Source organism: Aedes albopictus, chromosome 1 (genome assembly GCF_035046485.1).
Source record: "Aedes albopictus strain Foshan chromosome 1, AalbF5, whole genome shotgun sequence".
Lineage (NCBI taxonomy): Eukaryota > Metazoa > Arthropoda > Insecta > Diptera > Culicidae > Aedes > Aedes albopictus.
In genome coordinates this window covers 111,358,876-111,382,924 of record NC_085136.1, presented here as the reverse complement: position 1 = coordinate 111,382,924, position 24,049 = coordinate 111,358,876, and the positions used below count along the sequence as shown (strand labels likewise).

Below are 24,049 nucleotides of genomic sequence, written 5' to 3'. Positions count from 1 at the left end.
TCTTACGAGACTCTACGGGTTCCTTTGGAAGATCCTGTATGATTTCCTTCTGCAAATTCTTCACAAGGTCCTCCTGGAAATTCTCCAAAAGTTCCTTGTGGGAATGTTTCAGGAATTCCTTTTTTGGAATTTTCTAGAAGTTCTTTCTAGGAATCCTACATAAGTTCTTTCCGATTAATTTTGGAATTCTCCTGAAAATTCTTCCAGGGATTCCTCTCTAATGTCGTTTTCGTTTTTGCGGCGGTGCTACACCGCTTCGTGCTACACTTTTCGCTGAATAAACGAACATTTTCGGTGCAGTTGCATTGGTGTGCGTGTATAAACACCAAAATATTGACAACTTTTCAAACGCTGATTGGTGGACACGGTGTGCACCAGCTACACTCCCGATTTTTTGAGTGCTACACTATCATGCGCGGTGCAGAAAAAGTGTAGCACCGGTGTAGCACGAAAATCAAAAACGAACGTTTTCGGTGCAAAAGTGCTACACCGGTGTAGCTCCACCGCAAAAACGAAAACGACATAAATGTTTCTTTTTAATTCCCATCAGTTTTTTTCTGAGATTCTCTAATTTCTTCTAGAATTCCTCCAAAAATGATCCTGAAATCTAAGGTTTTTTTTTTTGAAGTTTCTCAGTAAATCAGTAAAGCTTTTTGGGACTGCGCATCGAAAATTGCAAAGGCAAAATTAAAATTCGAGTACTCTTAGGATTCGTTCAGAAGTTCCTTCTGGGATAACAGAAGTTCTGCAGGATTACGTTCTGGAATTCATCCAAAAAATCGTTCTTGGATCTTGTAAAATATTCTGCGGGTTTGCCTCCAGGGTTATCTTGAGGAATTCTCCAGGATTTCCAATTTTCTTCAAGGTATCCTCCAAGAGTTCCATCAGTTCCCAGAGTTCTGGAAATCTGTCAAAAGGTCTTCCTGGGAATCCTCCAAAAAGTTCCTTGTGGGAATCCTTCAAAAATTCTATTTGGGAATTCCTCCAGACGTTCTTCCTAGGATTCATCTAAAAGTTTTTTTTTTATTCGGGATTCCATCAGGAATATCTCCTGAGATTCTTCAACAAGTTCTATTAAAAAATCCTTCTGGGATTGCACACAACAAACTGCAAGGGCGTAAAAGTACACTAGCATTCATTCAGAAGTTTCTTCTGAGATTACAGCAGGAGCTCCGCAGGATTTTCTTCTAAAATTTATCCAACAATTCGTTCTCGGATTGCTCCAAGAGCTTTAGCTGGTTATCCTGTATCGGTGTCTATATGGGAATTCTTCAGAATTTCTTTTTGAGAATTTTCCAGTTTTTTTAGTAATCCTCCAACATCGGCTGGAGATCCCCAGAAGTTCTTCCTTGGATTCCTCTGAAGGATTTTCTGGGATTCCATTAGGAATGTACACTAAGAATTCCGTTATAAACCCTTCTAGGTTTGCGCACCGAAGACTGCAAGGACGAAAACACAATTCAAGAACTTCTAGGGCTCATTCAGAAGTTTCTTCTGGGATTACAGCAGGAATTCCGCAGGATTTCTTTTTGCAACTCATCCAACAATCCATTCTTGGATTCCTCCAAGAGCTTCAGAAGTTCCTTTTATGGAATTTTGCAGGAGTTCTAAAGAGGTTTCTCCTATTCCTCCAAGAGTCCCCTCAGAAGTTCTTCCTGGGATTCATTTACCAGGAATTCCATCAGCGGTTTCTTCTGAGATTCTTCAAAAAGTTCAATCTGACATTCCTTTAGGAAATCCTTCAGGGATTGCACACCAAAGACAGCAAAGGCGGAAATCCCCAAGTACTTCTAGGATTCGTCTAGTAGTTTTTTGTTACTGAAATTCCAGCAGGATTGGTTTTTCTGGAATTCAACCAACAATTCGTTTTCTCTAAAAGCTTGAAGGAGATCCTTCTTCAAGTTATCCATCAATTCATTCTTGGATTCTCCCAAGCGCTCCTGCTGGTTTCCCTTATGAATCGTCTCTGAAAATTCATCATGATTTTCCACAAGGTATTCTTCAAAAGTTCCTCCAGGACTTTATTCTGAAAATCCTTCAAGAGATCTACCATAAGTTCTTTGTGGGAATGCATCAGAGCTTCCTGCGGTAATATCCCAGCAATTATTTTTAGCAATTATCCTGAAGTTCATTTTGGGATTCCTTCAGGAGTCTGGGAATCTTTCTGGGTTTTGTTTTTGATATCTTCCAGGAGTTCCATCTGAAAATCTTCCAGATGGTGATGAAGAAATCCCCAGATCAAGTTCCTGGATTGCTTTCCAGACGGAATTCTTGGAGATATTTCAGACTAATCTCTTGTATGAATTCCTAGAGGCAATTCTGAAGGAATTCTTCGATAAATCTCCAAAAGGAAATCATAAAGAAATATGGTGTGAAAAGCATTCGTGGAGAAGCTCTTAGAAGGAGTAAACATCAAATGGAATTCTTGGTTGAATCTCTGGAAGAATTCTCAGATGGAATTCCCGAAGGAATCCTCAAATGATAGTATCTCCAAGTGGAATCCCTAGAATGAATTGAAGAATCGCCAGCTTGAGCTCAAATGAAGTTCCAGGTGGAATCTCGGGATTGATTTCTGGAAGGATTCCCAGACAAAATTATTGGATGAACCCCCAGAAGCATTCTTTTGAGCAATACCAGTAAAGTTGCCCTAACAAAACAGTTCAAAGGAAAGGAAAAAAACAAAAGACTCGATTATTCGGAATGAATTTTCAAGTCTCTGGATAATCGAATCAGACCTGTATAACATTTTGCAGAAACTTTTGAAGATAAACTTTTGTAATGTATCTATGCTAATAAGGAGTACCTTTAATTTTGAAGAGGGAATCACTTCATCCAATCCTACACACGATGTATTCATACACGACAAAATAGTTTATTACCAAATAAATTTACCAAATATCCTTGAGTTGTCGCCATGTTCCTCTCGCGTCCATTCAAGGGTGATGTCGTGCGTGGTGAGCACAAATGAAACAGTGCATGAAAGTGCATGTCGTCGAAACGCTCCATCATCCATTAGAAGTGCAAAATGCCACACGCTAATACAAAATGGTCCAAGTTCTAGTGCATATTTTTGTTAGTACACACATGATTACTGTTAGTGAACAACACATCACGATGGCCTTTCAGATGCTTCCTCCGGCCTCGGTCGTCGGAGGATCGAAAAAAAACAAAGAAACTCAAAAACACAACATGCAAATCAACCAAGGATGCTCGTTAATGCTGATTGCCCTGCAATGCAATGGCCGTATGCAAATGAGATGAACGAAAACGAAGGGGAACCAACACGCATCCTTGCGCGTCATAATGCTTCGTGCAGTGTGCACACCGTTAGTGACTATGGATTACCACGGGATAATGAATGCTCAAACTCCTAAGGGTACCAATCGACAACGCTCACGCTTTCCACTCAGAAAAAATAAGGAAACCAAACTTCATAAACTCAAACATATTCTGGAAAAATCGCTTATAGAATACTCAAGCTATGAACACGTACGTCAGCCATTCCTCCTAGTCCGCTGCCAAGTGGGGCTGGTGCTCCCGCCGGTCCGGCTCCGGTCGCGGCTCCGAAGCTGAACATACCGCCGCTGGCGACCGGAGCAACGGGTTGGCTACTGCCGAACGTGAACGGAGCCGACTTGATGGGCCGAAAAGGTTCGAGGGGGACGTCGTAGACGATTTGTAGGTAACAACACAGCGGACACAGTTTTGTTTTTTGAAAAGTGGTAGTAATGGCGGAAACGCGGAAAGAGAAACGAATGAATGAGTAATTTAGTATTGGGGAGTTTTAGACGGCTACATTATATTTTTGATACGTGAGAATCTGGATGGTTAACTAAGAAATGGGGGAGGATTTGGGGAGGATGCAGGAATTGGAACACTTACCGTTTGTCCAACGTTGGATCCCGCCGTGAAGTTAAAGCTGGGCGCGGAATTTGCCGAGAATGAAAACGGCTTAGCGGTGTTGTCATTGTTGTTATTGTTATTGCTGCTCGATCCAAACTGGAAAGGCTGTAAAAGGAAAAGAAGGATTTGATTAAAAACAGATCAAGAGAATTATAGGGTATGTGAGCCATCAGTAATCTCACGCTCCCATATTCATCCTATTCGAAAACAAGCGATTACGGCACCGATTGATTCCGTTGTTTGTGTTAACATGGGTGCTCACTTCCAACAAAAAATACAAAAATAAGAAACAAAACAAACAGCGCTCCAATCCCTTGTTTTTCGTAGGATGAAAATGGGAGCCACATGCTCAATAAGGGAACCAATACCCTACATTTCCGAAATTTGGACAAAAGTAAAGATTTTCGTTTTGGCACTTATCAACAGACAAGGCTGGAATATTTCACCTAACTGTGACAATCTATATACTAAAGGGCACTTAGATTCTGTTAACCTATATGTAATAATTAGAGTCTAATTCTAATGATTCTGTTGTAGATGTACTGTCAGTTGTGGTTTGGGGTTCAGGAACAGTCCATCTGTAGCGCAGCTTCCAATACATATCGTTTTTAGAATGTTGTGATTGTCCTTCTGCAATCTCAACTCCAACTCCAATTCTTCAGACTAGTCGTTGGAGGATATCCGGAACTTAAGAGGCGCCCTAAGGGTACACCATTTGAATCAATTACTGCCAGAAAGTCGGCATTTCTTTTTTTTTTTTTGAAGGGTTCCTAGCGGCACGCCGACGGACGTAGAAACCTCTCCCATCACTGTGCGCACAAGCGTCTCGCGTCTATATGGAGGAGCACGAACCGTTTGCGCGGACAACGACAGTTCACTAGGCCTTTTGGATAGGATAGAGAACGTAATCCTTCAGAAGCAGTTCACCAGCCGTGCACGGAACATGTCGTCCAGTAAGACACTGTTGCGTACTGACTCAGAAGGTTACGGTAGAAGGTGTGCAAGTTTCGGTTTTGTCATATGGTCGATTTTCTTTTTGTTTTTTTTTGTCATATCAAAGTTTGAAGAATGTTATTGTTCAAATTTATGTTGTGCTCTATAATTTAGTAATCTTTGTTGTGCCTATGATCTGTTATGATGGTCGATGTGTTCGTTATGTCCATTTCTGTTGATCCTCATTTTAGTACTGTTTTTATTATCTTTGAAAGTTGTCTTTCGTCCACATCCCTAGCACTATCAGCTACAGTCCAAATAAGTCCAAATTAAAGAAAACCTTTCTTACACTCAATCGAAAAATGTAAAAATTTCTAATTTGTCATAAATAGTCTACGTTAGTCAAAGTCTAAGTAGTCAGTTTTGGTCGATTTCGTCTTGATCACACGTTAGCTTCGAATCTATAAGCAAGCACTGTTAAATGCTGCACTTCCCACTATTAGTTTCTTAGTTATTTTAAATTGATATTGAAAATTAAAGAGAAAATTGAATCACGAAAGCACATCAAATGTTGAGAACTATGTATTAGCAAATTGAATACGTGAGATACTACTAATTATTTCATATTTGAATTAAATTTGTATTTGTAAAGTGTATTTGTTAAAATTAACCAAATAGTGGGAAGCCCAGGAAACAGTTCAAAGTCTGCTGACTCAAAAAAGATTCCGAGACTCGTCACAAAACACAAAAATTTGCATTATGATTCACAACGACTCTCGAAACCTTCCCAGACTCAATCGACCGGAACTGTTTTCTGGGTATAGAAACTACTAGGCCCCAGCAGGTCCCTCCTGTTTATCGAGCATTTCTGATAAATCAGCCATACTCCATCTGTAGCAGCCGGTTCGCAATGAACCTTTGGAGGCGCATTAAAGTGTTAAAGGTGATATTTTCATTACAGGAATTACAATTAACATCCTTCACTTTAATACCGTCGAACCCTGTGATCTTGGCCAGGGACTGCCAGAAAGTCGGCATTTCATTATCTTATTGGAGACCGTTCACTGAACATACCGATCTAAGAAACTGTACAACGAGATCGTTGATTATCCTTTTGTCGTAAATTACATACAACGATGTAAAGGAAGACGTAACAATTGGTGCATAATTTTGGTACCGTTATTGTGATGACCGAGGTAGGCTGATCCAGCTTTCTATCACTGAACAGCCAACCACGACATGCTCAATCATTTCTTTTATCGAAATGCACACCTTACAGTGATCTTCAACGTCGTTGTGCAATATTTAGGGGTAGGCGGGGCAATATGGACACCCGGGGCAGAATGGACACCCTCAATATTTTAAAATATGCGAACTTTTTTGAACTTTTAATGAATGGAGAATATAGTCCATTTGTCTAAAACGTAGTTTCAGGAAAGAAACATTCAAAATTAAAATTATACTTGATTTTACACGAAAAAGTTGCGTCCTCGGTTTTTTGTGCATGGAAATTATAATTTTCACATCATCTAAAATAAGGTTTAGTGATTAATTTATTGCAGGTCGATTAAAACCTGATATTTCTAGAACACATGCAAGTAGTTTTGCTGTATCTACATGCTTAACATGTTAATATTTTCTTCTTTATTATATCAAAAATCAAGTTTGGAAATATCTTCTGCTGCCGGGGCAAAATGGACACTCACCTTTTTGAAAGAAGCGGCAAGGGAAAAATATAACCTAAATCACAAACCAACCAAATTCTTCGATTTCAGTATATTTTCGGTTAAATGTTCACTATAGTAGACATAGGGTGAAACAAATTGGTCAAAAAACGAAAGCAGTGGAAAATAGTTGTTCTAGGCACAGCTGTACATGCCGACAAAAACGAAGCTTTATTCAAAACAGCCTGAATTTAAATTAACTGAACAAAACTGAACTACTTCGACGTATTATTCATCCATAATAGTTGTTTTGCAATGAAATGACTTTATAGGTGTAAATAATGTACGAAATTCGTAAAAGTCTCATGGTGTCCATATTGCCCCATAGGGGTGTCCATTCTGCCCCGTATGCTTGAAGACGGTCAAGAAAAACTAACATTATTCATAACATTTTTTCAAGTGGATAAATCATTTTTCTTCGTGAGCATTCTTATGCAATAGATGCTAAATAGACTTTAAAAGGATACATGTATCAAAAAACTAAACTTTTTTGACATCTTGCCAGGAAATGTTGGCAAAAACCTTAGGGTGTCCATATTGCCCCGCCTACCCCTACCACCGATAGTCCTTCAGTCATTAAGCATTTCCTGGATGGCTTTCATGAAACCTTCTGTTTCCGAAAAGAGGTAACCTCGTACCGGCTACGCGTTCACTGCTGCCTTATCGACTACTTCCAGTGATGGGGGTGCGTCCTATGCAACTCCTTCTGCTTCCACGTTTCCATCCATCTTGATGTCGCAGTTCATCTAATCTAATTACAGCAATCGTTTTCAAAAAAAAAAGAATACACGCTTAACTGGAAAACCCCAACACGGAAAACATACACAGTAAAACACCCAAACAGAATTAACCCAAGAATAAACCCAACCACACTCTAATCAAAAAGTAGACATCTGCTCATAAATATACTACAACTCGGCCATTCCTGACACTGGATCGATTCGATCCAGAATTTTCATAAGAACAAAATACACACACAGATACACAAACACATATGTATTGCTTTCTCAATTTCGTTATTAAATAAATAGACTGATAGGGTTAGGCGGGGCAATATGGACACCCTAAGGTTTGTGCCAACTTTACCTGGCAAGATGTCAAACAAGTTTAGTTTTTTGTTACATGTATCCTTTTAAAGTCTATTCAGCATCTAATGCATAAGGATTCTCTCGAAGAAAATAATTTATCCACATCAAAAAATGTTATGAAAAATGATAGTTTTTCATGACCGTCTTCAAGCATACGGGGTAGAATGGACACCCCCATGGGGCAATATGGACACCATGAGACTTTTACGAATTTCGTACATTATTTACACCTATGAAGTCATTTCATTACAATACAACTATTATGGATGAATAATACGCCGAAGTAGTTCATTTTTGTTTAGTTAATTTAAATTCAGGCTGTTTTGGATAAAGCTTCGTTTTTGTCGGTATGTACAGCTGTGCTTAGGATAACTATTTTCCACTGCTGTCGTTTTTTGACCAATTTGTTTCACCCTATGTCTACTATAGTGAAAATTTAACCGAAAATATACTGAAATCGAAGAATTTGGTTGGTTTGTGATTTAGGTTATATTTTTCCCTTGCCGCATCTTTCAAAAAGGTGAGTGTCCATTTTGCCCCGGCAGCAGAAGATATTTCCAAACTTGATTTTTGGTACAATAAAGAAGAAAATATAAACATGTTAAGCATGTAGATACAGCAAAACTACTTGCATGTGTTCTAGAAATATCAGGTTTTAATCGACCTGCAATAAATTAATCACAAAATCTTATTTTAGATGGTGTGAAAATTATAATTTCCATGCTCAAAAAACGGAGGACGCAACTTTTTTGTGTAAAATCAAGTATAACTTTAATTTACAATGTTTATTTCCTGAAACTACGTTTTAGACAAATGGACTATATTCTCCATTCATTAAAAGTTCAAAAAAGTTCGCATATTCCAAAATATTGAGGGTGTCCATTCTGCCCCGGGTGTCCATATTGCCCCGCCTACCCCTACACCATTTAAGAACCCCTTTCACCAGAAACTCTCCAATCGGCCCAACGTTTCATACGTGATGATTCAATTATACCATCGTAGGGAAGTTGGGATATTTGCCCATTTTCAATATCTCTAACAACATACCTGTCGTTCGGAAGGGTTTTATGGATACGGTACGGCCCTTTAAATTTGGGAACGAATTTTTTGTTAGTTCCAATAGTAGTGTCAATATTCCGAATCACAACGTAATCACCTTCAGAAAATACGACGGGAGACTTATGTTTCTTTTCATGCAATTCATGATTGCGATTTTGTGAACGCTCAATAGATTCTGCAGCCGAACTTCGAATTGATTCCAAATCTCTAACTGTATCCATCTTATCATCCAGAAACTCAGCGAGGACGTCAACATCGCGACCACGTTGTTGGACTCCATACAAAAGCATGCTAGGCGTTTGGCAAGTAGTCGAATGCATTGAATTGTTAACAGCGTATTCCACTTTTCCCAACATTTTACACCAATCGGAATGCTGCACGGGTTCCGTGAGTTTAGCCAACAACGATTTGACAATACGATTGACTCGTTCAACCTGGCCGTTTGCCTGAGCAGAAGCAGTAGCAACCTTCACATGTTCAATATTGTTGTCCAACAGGTACGAAGTGAAATCCAAAGAAGTAAAGCACGTCCCACGATCGCTAACAATTCTTCTTGGTCGACTGTAGTTTTCAAAATACCATCAGAGTACCAGATTCCGCTCATCTAAGGCCAGTTTTGCAGAAAAACATCATCTGTTAAATGACTGGTAAGCCAATTTGTAATGTTTTTGCATTTTAAGTTAGTTTAATCTAAGTACAATCAGATACAAAACAAGACATATGTAGAACTTTTCATAAAAGTATGATTTTATTACAATTTGTGTGAGACCAAAGTGGTCCTAATTCCGCTCACGGACAAATGTAGGGTGGGGCGGGGCAAGATGGGTCACCTAAGGATGCATCACCATAACTTTGTAAATACAAGTCGTATTGGTTTGTATTCGTCCGCTACTCTTCAATACACTAGTTAGCTATGCTAAAAGTTGATAAAAAGATCATTAAATACAAAATATGATGTTAAACAAGCAGTTTTAAAAAGTGATCGATTTTGCGCCGTGAAAAAAGGGCGGGGCAAGATGGGTCACCTTTTAGGTAATTCACATTTTCTCAACGAAAAACATCAAAATATGAGATTTGTTCCGCATTCATATATGCTCCATATCCATACTGAGTAAACAAGAGCTACTAGTAAACATTTTATAAATTTATTTGGAATATAAAAAACTTTACGATTCGAGTGGTCCTTAGGCGACTTGAAAATCGATGTTTTCTCTAAAAAATTATCATAATGTTATGTTATAATTTTGAGCGTTCATTCCGCTTGATTGAAGTCAGTTATGAGATAGTCTTGTAATAAAAAATAAATAACTTTTGAATGCTCCAAAAATACGTTCAAAATTTAAGGTGACCCATCTTGCCCCGCGGCCGTTTATATGGAGATTATATGGGATGTATCGCATAAGAAAAATGGCTAAAAACCATTTTATTTTTTATTTCCAATGAAAGTGAATAATTTTTCAATCAATGCCCCAAACTTTTGTATATTCATGCTGGTCATCTAACAAAATTATTAACATAATCAAAACATGAGTAATGCGCCCGACCATGGCACTGACCCATCTTGCCCCGCGACCCATCTTGCCCCGCCCCACCCTATGCCATCTTTTAAATAGACTTTTGCGGAAAAGTGAATTATTTTTGCAACTCTTATGTTTTTACAATTATTTTTTCCTGTTCAGCGGGAGTGTATAATAGTGATTGAATACACTATGTACTAAAATCGACAGTTTTTACAATTTTCACGTATTTTTTTGCGTGAGCGGTTATTGGAACACATAAAATTTCCTACAGCTGTTTTGGGCCCAATAGCCGCTCAAAAAATTCTACTGTTTTGTTTTTAAAATTTATGTTATTTGGTAAATATTGCATAAAATGGCTTTGCTCTCATTTAATTTATATTGTCCAAAAATATCTGCGACGAAAAGGGGGTATTTATGCTTGAAAACTTGATTTTTGCAACAGTGAGCGGCTATTGGGTCATGAGCGGCTACTGGTACACTGACGGTACTTATCAAGACAAGCACAAACTTCTTTTGTACTTGTCGAATTTACCGGATAAAGCTTAACGAATTTCGTGAAAGCATCAACTACCACCAAAATGTGTTTCCTTTTTGAACTAATTGAAGGAAGCGGACCGAAGTGATCAATGTGAATCGTATCAAAAGGGACAGGCTTTTTCGGAATACTGTGCAATGCACGACAATCGGAATTAGGTTCGGAATGAATTATACAACGGACACAATTCTTAATGTATTTCTCCACCTCGGATTTCATATTCGGAAACCAATAATGCATCTGAATCTGCGCAAGCGTCTTCGTAATTCCCATATGGCACAATTTCTCATGCACACTGCGTATTACGTTGGTTTCCATTTCCTTGGGTACATAAAACAAAAGTTTTCCAGTGTTACTACAACGGTATACCAACCCATCTTCCAAGCAGAAATGTCTGACAAGTCCGTTCTCTAACTTCTCTCTCAATTCAACAATATCCTTATCTCGGCTTTGGGTAACTTGAAGTTGGAAATCAAGATCATCTGAATTTACTGCGGAAATAACTTGATCAGAGTTATCGTAAGTTACGACATCGGCACCAGGTAATCGACTCAAAGCATCTACGTGATTCATAAGCCTACCATTGCGATGCTGGATAGTGTAGTGGTAATTTTCTAACTCAAGAGCCCATCTCGCGATCCTAGCATTAACACTTCTCTTGTTCAATGTCATAGTCAATGAGTTGCAATCTGTTATGATGCGGAACGGAATTCCTTCCAAATAGATACGGAACTTTCTGAGCGAATAGATAATAGCTAAAGTCTCTAGCTCAAAACTGTGATAACGCGATTCAGCAGCGGATGTTCGTTTAGAGAAATACCCGATTGGATGAAATTTACCATCTTCCTGCTTTTGCATCAAGATTCCACCAAAACTTTCACTACTAGCATCACAATGCAGTTCTGTTTCCCGCTTTGGATTGTAAAGAGCAAGGACAGGAGAAGACATCAGCTTTCTTCGTAGGGTTTCAAAAGCTTCCTTGCATTTCTCATCAAAATGAAATTTTACTCCAGGATTTGTCAAAACACGTAGAGGCAAAGCAATTGTTGAGAACGATGGAACAAACCTTCGGAAATACGAAAACAAGCCCAAGCATTTACTGAGTGCTTCACATTACAAGGAATTGGCAACTTCTCAATTGCAGCCAGGTGAGAGTTGTAGGGCCTAATGCCATTTTCACTTACAGTGAATCCCAATAATTCAATCTCAGTGAAACAGAATTGACACTTCTGAAACTTAATCTCCAGTCTGAACCCAGCTAATGTGCGAAGAACTCGTTGCAAAACATCCAAATGTTCCTGGATCGTAGCCGTTGCTATTGTAATATCATCAAGATAAACAGTAACGGTTCCTTCCTTAATAAATGGCGCCAAAACAAAGTTGATGAATCTCTGAAACACAGCTGGAGCATTCCGTAATCCAAACGGCATCTTCAAATACTCGTACTGCCCACTAGGAGTGACAAAGGCCGTATACGGAACACTGCCTTCAGCTACATTAACCTGATGGAACCCATTCTTAAGATCCAGCACTGTGAAATATTTCTTCCCTTCAACACGTTCTAGACAATCATCAATCAAAGGCATAGGGTAACTATCACGAATTGTCACTTTATTCAATGCACGATAATCCACACACATTCGCTTCTCACCACTTTTCTTTGTTCTCAAAACAATTGGAAATGCGTAGGGAGAACTACTCGGTCGTACAATTCCAGCACTCAGCAATCCCTCAACAATGCGGTCCACTTCAATTTTGTCGGAATAAGACAGCCTCCTTGGCGGGAAGTTGATTGGAATCTCCGACGTAAGGTTTAGCTTCATTTCATACGTATGCTCCTGGATGGGTACATACCTGAGATCAATATAGTCGTTTTGAATAATATTTAGTATATTATTCCGATGATCAACACTCAACTCTGGATTTATGTCATAATTACAATTACTGTCAATCGGGTCTATACAGAACACATCAGGAACGGAAAAGTGATCCAGCATCGGAACAGATTTGTATTCATCAAGCGGAACGGAACAATCAAACAACACGGAAGAATCGGAAGTAGCGGAAGAACCGGAAGGATCGGAACTTAACTGGGTGGAAGACGAACAACTCAAATTTGAAACACATACTTCGAGAGAAACAATTTGAGGGCTAAATTTGTGTCCATTGGAGATCACAGTAGATGGTCGATGATCACACTGATTACAAGTAGTAGTGGGTTCTGAAGGTGCATCAGTCGAATAATCAAACACACAATGTAACACTTGTCCAGAAATTTTAATTCGATTTGGGTCTGGTCCAATTTCAAGTTCAACTTTAGGTTTCATTTCTGCTGAATCAATAAGTCTCGTATCATACAAAGCAATGCCAACTTCATTCAAAAAATTCCGCCCCAAAAGCAACGGAACACAAAGATAATTGTCGGGTACTACATGTACCTTTAAACACGTTTTACGGTCACGAAAGCAGACAATGGCTGCAATAATTCCATAGGTGCATAGTGGGTAGTTTCCTATGCTCTTGTAGCCTGAGTTCATCTTCTCACTCGGTCCCATCGATTGTGGAACTACCGATCGTCGCACGAAACTAATTGGACTGCCCGTATCGAACATAGAAAGTACAGTGATACATGAGTGTGCGTTACAATCAATTGAGAAAGCAATACTTACAATATTCAACTCGGAGAGAACTGCCCCTAGTTCGCCAACGGATTGGCGGTCTCCACCGCCATTTTGGCGAAACTCATCCGCTAGAGCAACTTGGTTGTTGTTCCGTGGAGCTGGTCTTGGACACTCCTTAAGTTGATGCTGAGTCGATCCACAACGAAAGCAAGAGCCCTTCACTCGGCGTGGCTCCTTGCAATTCGCCGACAGATGGCCAACACCCGAACAGTTGTAGCAGCGCGGCGATTCCGGCTTGGTTGATGTAGCCTTCACCTTCTGCTTGACTGGTTGCGTCCGAATCGGCGTAGGGTACATCTCTCGCAACTGAACATATCGCCGTGAAAGCTGCTTCAGATGGGCCAAGTCTCTGGCCAGGTAAAGAACTGCTATGTTCGCTGAACGGTCCTGGAATCCATCGATGATGAACTGCACGGTTTGATTCTCGTCGATATTCGCCCTGGACGCGATCTCCTGCATCCTTAAGATGTACGCAGTGACCGACATTTTCGAAGTGTCAAAAGTTGTTTTGCGCAGCTTGTCAACAATTTCAGCGACCGTGTAAACATGACCGAAGTTTTCCAGGAAACTATCACGGAACTGTCGATAATTTGCAGACTTGTCAACACGAAGAAACCATTCAGCCTCCGTTCCTGGTTCCATTAAACGCCGAGCACATTTCAACTTAAAGTCATCATCGCCTCCCAGAGAATCGCACGCAGATTCGAAATCACTGAGCCATCTGTTCGCATCGGATGTATCACCTCCGGAAAATCGTGAAACGGAACCAATTACATCCTCAATTGTCGGTGGGTTTCCTTGCGCTTGTCCGATATCCTCCAGTTCCCGACGCAAATCGGCGATCATCTTACGCTTCTTCAGCACCCTTAGTTCTACGTCCAACTGCTCCTCCTCATTCTCTGATGGTGATGCCGAACCTTCTTCGTCGTTTGGTGCTCCGCCCTGTGCCCCAACATGGCTTTCGTAGAGCGCTCGCAGGTGCGTTACTGTTGCCGACGGAGGAAAATCGATTTGGTTTTCCTGCAGCCACTCGATCAAATTACTTTTCGTCATGCGGCTCATATTCACTGGTTGACGAATTATCCTGTTTCCGGCGTGGATCCCACTTCTGATGGTTGTCGCAAGAAAACCAAAGCCACGGAACGCGTAGTTTAAAACTTTTTTATTCTTCACGCTTTTCTTGTCGGTACACGAATGAATTACAGCAATCGTTTTCAAAAAAAAGAATACACGCTTAACTGGAAAACCCCAACACGGAAAACATACACAGTAAAACACCCAAACAGAATTAACCCAAGAATAAACCCAACCACACTCTAATCAAAAAGTAGACATCTGCTCATAAATATACTACAGTAGATAACCAGGAACACAGCAAACGTGTTGATCGCCTTCACTTTGTTGTCGGCTGACAGAAAACTCCTCAGAAGCAGTTGACACGATGCAAGAACTACTTCTACAGGTCCTTCTTTATTGACAGTTGTTTAGCGAATACCTCAGAAAGCCGAGTAGTATCGCTAACCTCGCCTTCAATCATATTCCGAATCTCGGAACCACCGTCACAGGCAGGAACAGAAATTGCAGCATCTATTCTGATTCCGCAAACAGCTTCAGTTCGCCCATATGTGGGTTATTCTTGTACTTCTTCTACCATATCGGCCTAACGAGAACTGGACCGAACCGAAGTAATCCAGCCTGGTGAACGCGATTTGGTTGCATAAAGGCAGTTAGTCGCATTTGCGGAAGAGGCGGTGCAGACAATGGTGCCGGTTGTTTTGGAGCTGCCTTTGCGATACGGCACTTTGTCCACCAGTCAGCTCAACGTTGTTATATCAAATCTCTGGCGAATCTCGTTTACGATTGTCGTGGCGAAAGCGATGGTGGTGGTAGGAACCAACTATCATGAAGGTAACAATGCGCTGCTTTGGGAGAATTACAATATATTTTGCTTCTATCGGTGTGTAGGAGGGTGCTGTTCCGATTCGGCCACGACTTCGCATGGTAGTTTAGTGTAAATATCGCTGAATTTCTCAACGATTTTGTGACGGAGCTCAGGAAGGCCTTGGTATTTGATGAGAACTGTAATCTCACGGAAAGCTTACTCCATCCGTTGAACCAAGTATAGTCAATGGGTAGATCGATGTGAGCGAAGTGAGAGTGGACAGTGCACAGTTCATAAGTCGTTGGGGTTATCTGCCGCTTTTATGGGCAGCTATCCTCGGTATTGCGAAGAAAGTTTGGTCTTAGGGCCAGACCAAGGACATCGTCAAATTGGGTTCGGCACCCCATTTGGTAGCTAAGTCAGCTACGGTGAGCTTCGTCGGCAGCCATTTCCATTAGGTTTGCTCCGTTCAACTCAGGAGCTCGCAGACAACGAACAGACGAATTTTGCGGAAATGTCCGTAATCCTCGCATCCTTGCACAATATCGATGAATTGAAAACTCGTGCTGATTCTGGATGATTTACAGCAAGCGTATTCCTAGGACGGCCACTTTCGTCTTAGTGCCCGACAAGTGACACTTGAACGCAACGGAGGTGTATGCAGACTCGCTAGTATCGACGACGACGTGAAGCTGAAGGCTTCCAAGATTTGACAGAGAAGGCGTGGAGAAATAGCACCGGGAAATGCTAATTTGGACAGTTGGTTCAACAGGCTCGACCATTTCTGCCACCGGCCTGTGATGTCATCCGGTATCTGTTGATCCCACTCTGTACCTTTTGCCCACGCGTCCTGCAGCAACGAGGAAAAACGAGATGAACCCGAGGGGGCCGAACAAGCTTATCACTACTTTTGCTATTTCTCGTTTCATTTTTAGGTGAACATGTACTGTAGATAATCCCTCAGGCCTAAAGCGTACACAAACACATTTTCTCGAAAAATAATTTCGATTTTTTTCCTCGTTCCAGATCCAGGATTTTTGGTTCGCATTCCGAATTTGCTCCGATTCCAACCAGAACTTGAAAGTGCCGCCACTTTAACCCACCCTTGGAATGCACAAGTTTTACCTTGTTAACGACCCACATTGCTTTCTGGACGGTCCCGAAGCTGTCCATGTAATCGTCCACATAGTGCTTGATTATGATTGCAGGTGCTGCTCGTGGATACTCCTCAGAATCCCAGTCGGAGAGCACGTGGAGCCAAAGCTTGCGACCATCATCACGTACAGAACAGGATGATCTGCTGTGTTGTCGCAAAACAGGAAACGCAGGGATTGGTTGTCGGGAAAGAGTATCTCAATTTGATGAAACATTTCCATGATGTATCCACAAACTGCGATGGGGAACTCGCGAAACTGGCTGAGAATCTTTGGAAGGGGTGTTAACAATTCGGAACCCTTGAGTAACTTGGAGTTGAAGAAACCGTTGCCTACATTCGCCGCAGCATCCCAGATAATGCGTACTTTCCCAAATTTTCTCGGGTTTGATAACAGCTTCTAGGGATAGGTACAACTCCCGCTCGGCATTGGAAGAAGTCTATTCGGACAGATTTACTATAGCCACGTACTCTCTCTAATTTGCTCTCTAACCCATCGCTCCAACTCCGATTGTACTTTGAGCTTTCATTTTACGACGATTGTTCATTGCGATGCACAACCATGTGGGGGAAACTCGGATTGGCGGTTCTCCACAACAGTTCAGTTTCATAGCCAGATACGATCGGCATACGTCTCCAAAAGTTGTTTAGCTCCTTTCTTTTTCTCGGACCGGAAAACCATGGGTATGGTTAGCGTTGCCGAAACTAAGGGGCTTGCCGGCAGATATATTTGCATTGGTTGAGTGCCCTCCTGAAGGGGGATCAGGCCTTGAAATATCCTCTCTTCTGAAGACCCAAGTTCTGAATCGCAACATAGCTTTTCCGTCGGTAATTTATAGAGACGTCTCATATCTCCATTGATTGCTGCATGAGCCTGATGACGTTGACATCTACAGTTACTGCAGTTTCCTGGAACGAGTGCGGTACTGAGGCGCACATCTTTTTATAATCGATACGTCATGCTCACCGTTCGCTTCTTATCGGTGGCTTGTCCCATGCCTGATCTTTGCAGCCTTGCGTGTTTTTGTGGCACCTTTTTTGTTCCGCGGTCTTCACGTTGTGGGCATCGCAGTGGCCTTCTGCTGTGCTTCGATGATGTCAATAATTTCGGATGCCAAGCCACTATGATAAATGGAGGAAAGGTTTCGAGTAGATCAGAGATGTGCTGCCTTGAAATTACGTCGGTTGTAGTAAATCCCGTCTAGTGTGGGAATCGGAACCTTGATCGGATCTTTCAGGTTGCTGCTGGACCACCACGTAAAGTGTAGCGACAGTTGGTGTTTTTTTTTTCAAATCTTTTATTTGGCAGGCCCACACACCCGAAAGTTTAACGGGGCCAGATAAACAGGCGTTTTTTTTCGTCTCCTTCCTTCGCTTGGTTGACAGCCGTCGCTTATAACTTGGTGTCATCGTAGATCTCATATGGAGAAGTTCAACTGCTTCCGTCGTCAGCGTCATCATTGTCACTTGTGCTCTGTTGTTCTGTTTGGTCCGGTATGGAAGCTGTTTTGGTTTGATGTTCGGCTTCGGCAAGCGCACGTCTATTTCTTGCCACTATTTTTATGAACGTATCAGTCTCATCAGGGGTAGACTGACTACTACTCATCGGTGGGAAATCAGCTTCGGTGAAGATCAGTTCGCTAAACGAAGTGGTAGCTGTTCCGATCGCAACTAGGGTATTGGTTCCCTTATTAAGCATGTGGCTCCCATTTTCATCCTACGAAAAACAAAGGATTGAAGCGTTGTTTGTTTTGTTTCATATTTTTGTATTTTTTGTTAGAAGTGAGCACCCATGAAAACAAAAAGAACGGAGTCAATCGGTGCCGTAATCGCTTGTTTTCGGATAGGATGAAAATGGGAGCATGAGATTACTGATGGCACACATACCCTATTTTGTTCTCGGATAAGGTAGTCTCGACGCATCTCTGCTTAGGATGTGCTGGTTTTGTGCATCGCCTACGGGTTTTGATTTGGATCTAGTGCCCTACATAACAAATCTCATCATATCTTACTATAGGATGGATTCGGGTGTTTCATTCTCATCAACAGCACTCCAAAACCGTTCGGTATGTCGATAAAGTAATGTTTCCAGCGTTCGGTTTGTATAGAATATACTGCCGTGAATCGCATATCTGTCCCATTTGCATAGGAAATCCAGCAAAGATGGGACTGATATGCGATTCACGGCAGTATACGTTCCCGTACTTCATCAAAGGCTATGAGAGCAGGCTTCAACTGATAGTTGGTGGTGCGTTGCGGTTGTCTCTTCGGATGTCATTGCCGTTTCAAAAGCTGTGATGTTTGATGAAACCTTGGTACTGATTCCTCAAGTTGTCCATATGGCAGCTGAGCGCTGTTCTTGTACTTCTTAAGAACTTACTTCTTAAGACAGAATTCTGTCACATTTCGATTGGAGGTCTTAGGTGCTGATATTGCCTTGTTGAGGAGTTAACATACTCCGCAAAATATCGTGACAATGGTTACTTGGAAAGACAAAGCTATATCGGACTATAGTTATCAATCGGGCTGGCGGAATATCTCTCTGCAGATGCTGAGAGTTCTGAACCGCAACTCGGCAATTCAGTCGGTAATGTGTAGTTATGTGGTCCACATGTTCATGACTAAACTTTAATGTGCATTTGTAGCGCTCCAGTCATTTCGGGCAGCGATCCAGTACAAAACACGCAAGCAGTCCCCTAACACAGACATCAAACGGCAGACGGTCTTGTGTTGTTGCCCGAATCCCTCTAGGATAAGAAATTCTTAGACAAAACTCAAGCTATGAAAGCAACAATCGCTGCGAACTAAAGGCAACCTGCCAGAAAAAATATGATCACAAGATTGACTGATGGACCAAGAACAGTTATGAAACCTCGTTATCCTGGGATTGGACTTCGTTATCTATTTAGATAACTAGTACAATTAGGTATGTGTTAGTTGATTTTTGTGTTATTTGTGTTGTGCATTTATAAGGTTCCAATGTATTTTGCAACAAATTCTTTGAGATATCTCTGGAAATTTTTGAGTAATTTTTGTAAGATAATAGATCAAATACTTACCGCTGCCGCAGGTGCACTGTTCGCAGTGGCCGATCCCGAGCCGAACTCGAACAACTTTTTCGCTTGGGGTTCGTCTCCCGTTGGAGCGGAAGCTGCGCTGGATGCACCGAACGGACTACTCGCCCCGAAAGCCGGAGTGGCAGCTCCAAACACGGGAGCCGTTGTCGAAGCACTCGAGGCGCTTCCGAAAGCTGGTGCCGTCGCACCGGCTGCTGTCGACTGTTGACCGAAAATCGATCCGGTTGTGCTTCCGGTACGGGCCGGCGACGACGCTGCTCCAAAGGTGCTGGAGCCAAATGCAGGCGCGGAAGCGCCACTGCTGCCGGCTGCTGCTCCGAAGCTGCCAAATGTTGGCGTATTGGTTGAGGGACTCCCGAAAATGGGAGTGCTAGCGGATGCTGCAGCTGGTGATCCAAAGACCGGAGCAGCTCCGGACGCTAACGAAGTGTTGCTTTTGCTGGCGCCGAAGGTAAATGCTGAGGAGGACGTTGACGTTTCGGCGGGTTTTGGCGTCGTAGCTGAAGCTGCCGCTGCCGTGAAACCGAATCCCGAAGAGCCGGTAGTTGTTGAACTACCGAAAATACCCGTCGACGGTGTGCCGGTGTTGGTAGCTGGGGCGGCGGCTGCAGCTGCTCCAAATGTTCCGAAGGTGGGTTTATCGGAAGAGGACGCCGCTGTTGCCGCTGCGGCGGCAGTACCGAAGCTCGGCATCACTTTATTGGCCGATTGGCCACTTTGGCCAAAGACGAAGCTAGGCGCTGCCGGGGTGGAAGCGGTAACGGTACTCGTAGTGGTACTCGTTTCGGCAGGTTTCGACGATGTTGATCCGAAGGAAAATGTTGACGCTGCCGGGCTGGATGATGCTGTTGTACTCGCGGCGGTAGACCCGGCGGTCGCTCCGAAACTAAACGTTGGCGTAATGGAAGGTCCAGTTGGTTTTTGGGCACCTGTGAAATAGTAAATTGAAGTCAATATCACCGCATATTCCAAGAACTGTTAACTTACCTCCAAAGATAGGAACATTGGACGAAGTAGCAGCGGCTGCTGCTCCTGTGGAAAAGCCCGTCGGCTTGGATTCCGCAGTCGATGCCACCGTTGATGTACTACTGGAAGCCGCCGATTTTGGCGATCCGAAGCCGAACATTCCGCTTCCGACGATTGGTGTTGGTTTGCTTTCCGTGCTCTTCGTTGCTGCCGACCCGAAGCTGAAGGACGACGCCGGGCTTGCCGCCGAGGATGCTCCAAATGTGCTGGAACTGGCCGTCGTTGTGGCGCCGGCAGCCAACGAACCGAAACTGACGGTAGGTTTCTTCGGCTGTTCCGTCGGAGTATCACTACTGCTGGTGGTGGGTTTCGCAATTGGGGATGCTGTCGCGGATACGGCAATGGTAGTTTCCGCCGGCTTTCCAAACGAAAAACCAACGGTTTTAGGTACTTCCGCCGGTTTGACGCTGGAAGGTGAACCAAAGCTGAATCCACTGGTGGTGGTCGTTGAAGTAACAGCTTCGGACGTTTTGGAAGCAACCAATGGAGCTGGTTTGGATCCGAAGCTGAATCCTCCGGTAGGCGCCGGTTTGGGTGGTTCCGCCTTCTCCGTTGGTTTGGGACTATCTGTGGTGTCGGAGGTAGCGGCCGGTTTGATGCCGAAGCTGAAACCGCTTCCACTGGCGGGAGTGGCTGTCTTGGCCACGCTTGTCCCACTGCCAAAGCTGAACTTGGGTTTTTCCTCCGAGCTGGTCGTGTTCGTTGTAGACGTCACGGAACCGAAAGTAAATCCGGTACTCGCTGGTGCCGGAGCACTTGCGGTCGAGTTAGCTGGTGGGACGCCAAAGGAAAATCCTGTCTTGGGGGCGGCATCGGAGCTTGGTGGGACTCCGAAGCTGAATTTGGCACCGGAAGAGGATGATGCTGGTGTACATCCGAAGGAGAAGGTAGGTGCATCTTCCGGGGTGGACCCAGGTTTTGCCTGCTCGCAACAGGCGCACTTTGAGCGAGATGCTTCGTTTCGGGTCATACACGCGCTGCATTCCCACTTGTTGGCCGATTGTTGCGCCACAAGGGCTTTGAATCCCTGATCCGAGCTGCTGCTACTGGCCGGCATTGAGAACATGGATTTGATGGCAGCTGGAACAGCTGCCGGCGTTGAAGCTGCGGCCGCACCAGGCTTAGCCTTCTCACAGCAGACGCACTTCAGTTTATCGGAATCGTTCCGGGTCATGCAATCGGAGCACTCCCATTTGGCCGACTGTTGGGCGACCAGGGCCTTGAAGCCCGAATCTGTCGCAGGTGCCGCCGGAGTCGGAGCCGATCCGAACGAGAAACTGCTCTTGGCGGGGGCTGCTTCCGGCTTTGAACCAGGCTTGGGAGTTTCGCAGGAAATACATTTCGTTTTGTCCTGATCATTCCGTACCATACAGGTATCGCATTCCCACTTGTTGGAACCGGTCAGCTTGAAGGCGCTGCCGAATCCAGAGGCGGAGCCGTTGCCCAGCGGAGCTGGAGCCACCGGTTTGCTGAGAACGTCCAAGCAACTGCCGGTTTTCAGCTCGGGAACCGCGGAGCTGCCTTTTAGAGCATCCAAACAGCTACCACTTTTCAGCGGTAGCGGTGCTTTAACGGGACTCGACCGGCTTGCGGGGACCGCGGCTTTCGGTTTGGCCAATTCCGGGTTGAATTGGAATCCCCCAAGTTTGAGTGAAGGCGGTGCCGTGGTACTACTACTGCTGCTGCTGTTGCTTTTGCCATCTTTCAGCGGTTCCGGATCACTGAATTTAAAGCTGTTTCGAGATTTGGAAGCTGTGCTGGATCCAGCGCCGGCCACGTCCAGTTTAGTTGGCGATGAGAATTTATACACGTTGTTGTTATTGTTGTTGGTAGCTTTGGGCGCAACCGTTTTCGGTTTGTCACCGGTTTCTACTGCCTTGGAAACGGGCAATTGGATGTCGAATTTAGGAACTGATTTCAGCCCTGCCAGTTGCACTTCCGGCAGATTGACTTGTGGCACGGGAGCGTTGCTTCCCCGTTCGGTGTGCGATTCTTCCCGGATCCGGTGCAACTTGTTGCGCATCTTGCTGGTGTGTTTGACGTTGTTGTTGGTGTCGTCCGACTCGGCACTGGGCAGTTTGTATTGTGTCGGTTCGTTCAGAATCGTGCTGCCGCTGGATTCAGTGGCCATCCGCCGGGCGGACTCGGTATTAGTTTGGAGACGCTTCATCTGTAGCAACTGAGACATGGTTGGGATTTGCAGCTCGGTGCTGAGTGGCTTGTTGATGGAGGAGCTGGAACTTCCGGTGGCACTCATTGGACGACTGTAAGGTGTTCGAGGACTAGACATTCGGATGCTGCGGTTCATGCTGAGATCTTCCTCATTGAAACGCTTCCGGGCCTGGACAAGACCGGGTACCTTCGAGGAACTCAGCGTACTATTCAAACTCAAGCTGCTTCCCAGCTTTCGAGCTTCCGTCAACGGGCCGGAACGTTGGTTTAGAATCTCCAAGATCCGTTTGGCCGTGTTCGAGAGTGCCGAAGTGTCCGACGCCAGACTGGTGTTGGAAGATGAGAAATTTGACAGGGACGATGATGGCCTAATCTGAACCGGAACTCTCAGAGCCTTTTGCCGAGCATCGCGACGACTACTATACGCAGAAGCCCCACCGTACATTGTCCTTCCATTGTAAAACGGAGAATTGGCAAACAAACTACTGTTACTGCTGCCCAGCGACGTAGTGCTTCCATAAAGCGACGCATTGAACGCTGGCCGTCCGGATTGACCGGAGTTCTTCAACGCAAACAGACTCTTTTCTGTTTCCAAATGCGACGAAAAGCAAAGATCGCCAGTGGAACCTCCGACCCTGGACCGCTTGCTCCGACTGTTTCCCATAAATCCGGATAACCGTCTACCGGTATCCGGGTGTCCCTCCGTCTGACTCAGATTCAGATTGGACACGCTACTGCTCTCCGACGCGCTTTCGTTCAAATTGCCATTTGACAGCAAATTGCCCTCTTCCCGTAACTCCTCGGAGCTTCCTTCCTCCTGTAGCTGCTGCTGTTGCATCTGCAGTGGGAACCTCCGACCGAAGATCGGTGCCGGAGGTTCCGACGTTGAACGATCCACCGGCATCGGTGGAATGTTCAGACGTTTCCGACTGCTAATCTCCCGGATACCCTTGCGCTGTCGGATCGATACCGATAGGCTTTCGTTGGCTTCCTGCTCCTCCGCAATCGGCAGCCCACCGGAAACACCGAAATTATACGGTGCCGTGACTCGATTCGTGTGACCAATCAAACTGGTACGTTGTAGGGGACGATTTAGCGCTTGCTGGTGCTGCTGCTGTGGCGATGTGGAAGGCGTCGACGAGGAGAATGCATTCCGGTAGTATTGGGGAAGGTGAATGCCTGACGCTGCAGCTGGAAGCGAACTGCGACGATCGATGGCAGAGATGTTGAGACCACTGGGACCGGGTACCGCACTCAGATCCTCGTTGAAGTCGACCTCGGTGGCATTCTGGAAAG

At 43.9% G+C, this 24,049-nt stretch overlaps 1 protein-coding gene across 3 annotated transcripts in view; it reads right to left on the bottom strand.

The window, feature by feature from the left end:
- The window catches only part of LOC109397699 (mucin-19-like), a 60,514-nt gene that overhangs the window by 22,903 nt on the left and 13,562 nt on the right, over positions 1-24,049 (bottom strand). For 2 of the 3 annotated variants that reach the window (XM_062845193.1, XM_062845192.1), the window contains exons 3-6: positions 20,543-24,041; positions 19,538-20,484; positions 3,883-4,008; positions 3,494-3,634 (exon numbers count right to left, since the gene is read on the bottom strand). In XM_062845193.1, coding sequence (XP_062701177.1) covers positions 3,494-3,634; positions 3,883-4,008; positions 19,538-20,484; positions 20,543-24,041 — 4,713 coding nt within the window. The remainder of the gene's footprint in view (positions 1-3,493; positions 3,635-3,882; positions 4,009-19,537; positions 20,485-20,542; positions 24,042-24,049) is intronic. The other variant, XM_062845194.1, reaches the window with a different exon arrangement.